General features: G+C 38.1%; 1 protein-coding gene across 1 annotated transcript; it reads right to left on the bottom strand.

Annotated features, from left to right (window-relative positions):
* Window positions 1-644: 644 nt before the first annotated feature.
* Window positions 645-2,017, bottom strand: LOC149029494 (zinc finger protein ZAT9-like). The gene has a single exon (XM_089150956.1). It carries the CDS (start codon window positions 1,933-1,935, stop codon window positions 877-879), a length of 1,059 nt encoding a protein of 352 aa, XP_089007082.1. The 5' UTR covers window positions 1,936-2,017; the 3' UTR covers window positions 645-876.
* Window positions 2,018-2,400: the final 383 nt, after the last annotated feature.

Here is a 2,400-nt window from a genome sequence, read left to right as displayed (position 1 = left end):
GCCCTTAAAGGGAAATGGAGAGCATTTATTTGAAAACCTTCTACCAAAAAAAAATTTACTTGAAAACCCAGATACTTCGATTCAGATGTAAAGGCTTTTCAGAAAAAGAAGGGATTTTAGTACTTTCTAAAGTATCAGAGAGAGTTACCTTTTAAGATTTCCTTACTCGGGAAGAGTAAATTAAACTAATTTAAAAGGGTATTATGGTAACTTAACAGCTCATTTACTGAGTCTGCCATCTTCATGCCTGAGATGCCTGCCTGGTCTTACACTGTTACACAGTTACCATTGTAAGTTTGAACAGCACAAGACAGAAAGGAAAGGAGATGTAAAAGTGAAGACAAGAAAGATCAGATAAGAGAGAATTAGCTTCTTCACCAACTGATACGAAGTGGGGGTGACAGGTCGAACTCAGTTTCATAAAAAATTGATTTTCAAGAACTTTATTTTAGAATATTTTTTCAGTCAAGGAAAAAAAAAATGGAAAAAAACAGTTAGCTGGAACAGCTGGAAACAGAAGAAGCAGAACCCATTTCCAGAATCAAATTCTATGGCAGTTTCAGAGAAGTTATTACTCTACAACATTCCCAATATGTAAACCCAGAAGAGATTTTTAGTTTTCATAGAAGAATTATGGTCAAGAATGAAAAAAAAAAAAAACACTGCTTGATAGAGGGTAAAGCATGAATTTGTGAATAAGAATCCGTAAATACATAGATCCATCTGCTCCAATTACTGAATCAAACTGAAAATAATTACAGATCGAATTGATAGACTTTCAAGATTTGATGTATTGTTTACCTCTAGTTGAGCTGAGAGAGCTACAGTTTCCACTTCAATCCATTTAGTGTGACAAAATTTAATCTGCAAAAACTGTCATTTCGCTGGATGAATGAGTTGTGCTTCTGAGACTGCAGAGTGTTCAACTTGACTTATATCATCATAATCTTCAACCGGAGCTGGAAGGTTAAGATCTATCAATTTGTCTTCAAATTTAACAGTATTTATAGTTGTAGCAGAACCAGGAAGGTGAGATCTCTTGTGTCCACCAAGAGCTTGTCCTGAAGCAAATACTCTGAAACAAACTGGGCATTGATGTATTCTCCGATCGACATTAGAAGAAGTAGCTGCATTTACCGGTTCTACTTCTGCTTCATAAAATCGAGCAGCACAGGAGGAAAATGGAGTACATCCCTTGATCTTCTTGTGACTCGCTCTGTGCCCACCTAAAGCTTGATATGAACGGAATACTTTTTTGCATGTCCCACACTGGAACCTACCCTTTGTTCGAGTTGGGAATTTGAGTTCTTCTGAATCATCTGATTCCTCCATAAATTTCTCTGCTTCTGCAAGTTCTTGTTCTTGTTCTTCTTTTCTCATCCATATATCCCTAGAGAGCATCATAAGAGAGCGAGCAACATCTTCCTCTGGAGTGGTGTCAGAAACAGAGCTTACCGGTTCCGGTTCTGATGGTGACTCGGTCTTACTAGATTTGCTCGACTTGGGTTTCTTGAGCTCTGGTGTCTGTGGCTGTTCTTGCAAGAAATTTCTTCGCTCTCCTCCGACGATGCTGGATTTGCGATCTCGCTTCGATCTCTTCCGAGATGGGTTCTTAGATGATTCTGTTTCGCTTTCTCTGTCTTGAACAACCGACCCAGCATCGACGGCAAAAGAAAACTCAGGATCTACCAAGCGAAAGCTCTTCTGTGGATTCTGTCTCAACCCATAAGACAAAGCTTTCTCTTCTTCATCTTCTTCCTCATCAGAAGAAAAAGAAGTTGCAGGTGAGGCAGATTCAGTGTCATCTCCGAGTAGATGCTGCTGATGGGTCTTCGGAGCTATCGACAGATTGGTCATATGAGACCTCATGTGACCACCCAAAGCTCTGCCACTAGAGAAACTCTTGAAGCAGAGTTTACAACTGTGTTTCTCCATGAAAGACTAGTTCTAGCAGAGCAAGCAAAGCTTCTACTTCTCGTCTCTCCTGTGACTCTTTTTCTATGAGAAGGAGAGCAACTTGAGAGTGGAAACTATAGAGTAGGTGACAAGCATTCTCTCTACAAAAAGGCCTCCTCACAAGTCACAAAACTCAAAAAAGGAAGAAAAAAAAATAAAATAAAAATGTTACTATATTAATTAATGGAAAAGGTGAGAAAATTCATTTTTAATTTCAGTTAATTTTTAACAGAACGGCAGAATGTATTAAATAAATAAATGAATTAATGAAATGAAAACTCCTTAAAGCGTGTGTGTATGAAGGGTGAAAGAGAGACATGCAACATGCAATCCTTGCCTGTTTGGGCATTTATTTTCCACTCATTATCATTTAATTTCCAACCAAACGAAGTAATTTTAGTTCTGATTACAAGAGAATATCACTAAAATCGTTAGTTGGTTCGG

Source organism: Hakea prostrata, chromosome 1 (genome assembly GCF_041222555.1).
Source record: "Hakea prostrata isolate BN-2017 chromosome 1, UWA_Hpros_2, whole genome shotgun sequence".
NCBI classification, from domain to species: Eukaryota; Viridiplantae; Streptophyta; class Magnoliopsida; order Proteales; family Proteaceae; genus Hakea; species Hakea prostrata.
This window is presented reverse-complemented; position numbering and strand designations above follow the sequence as displayed.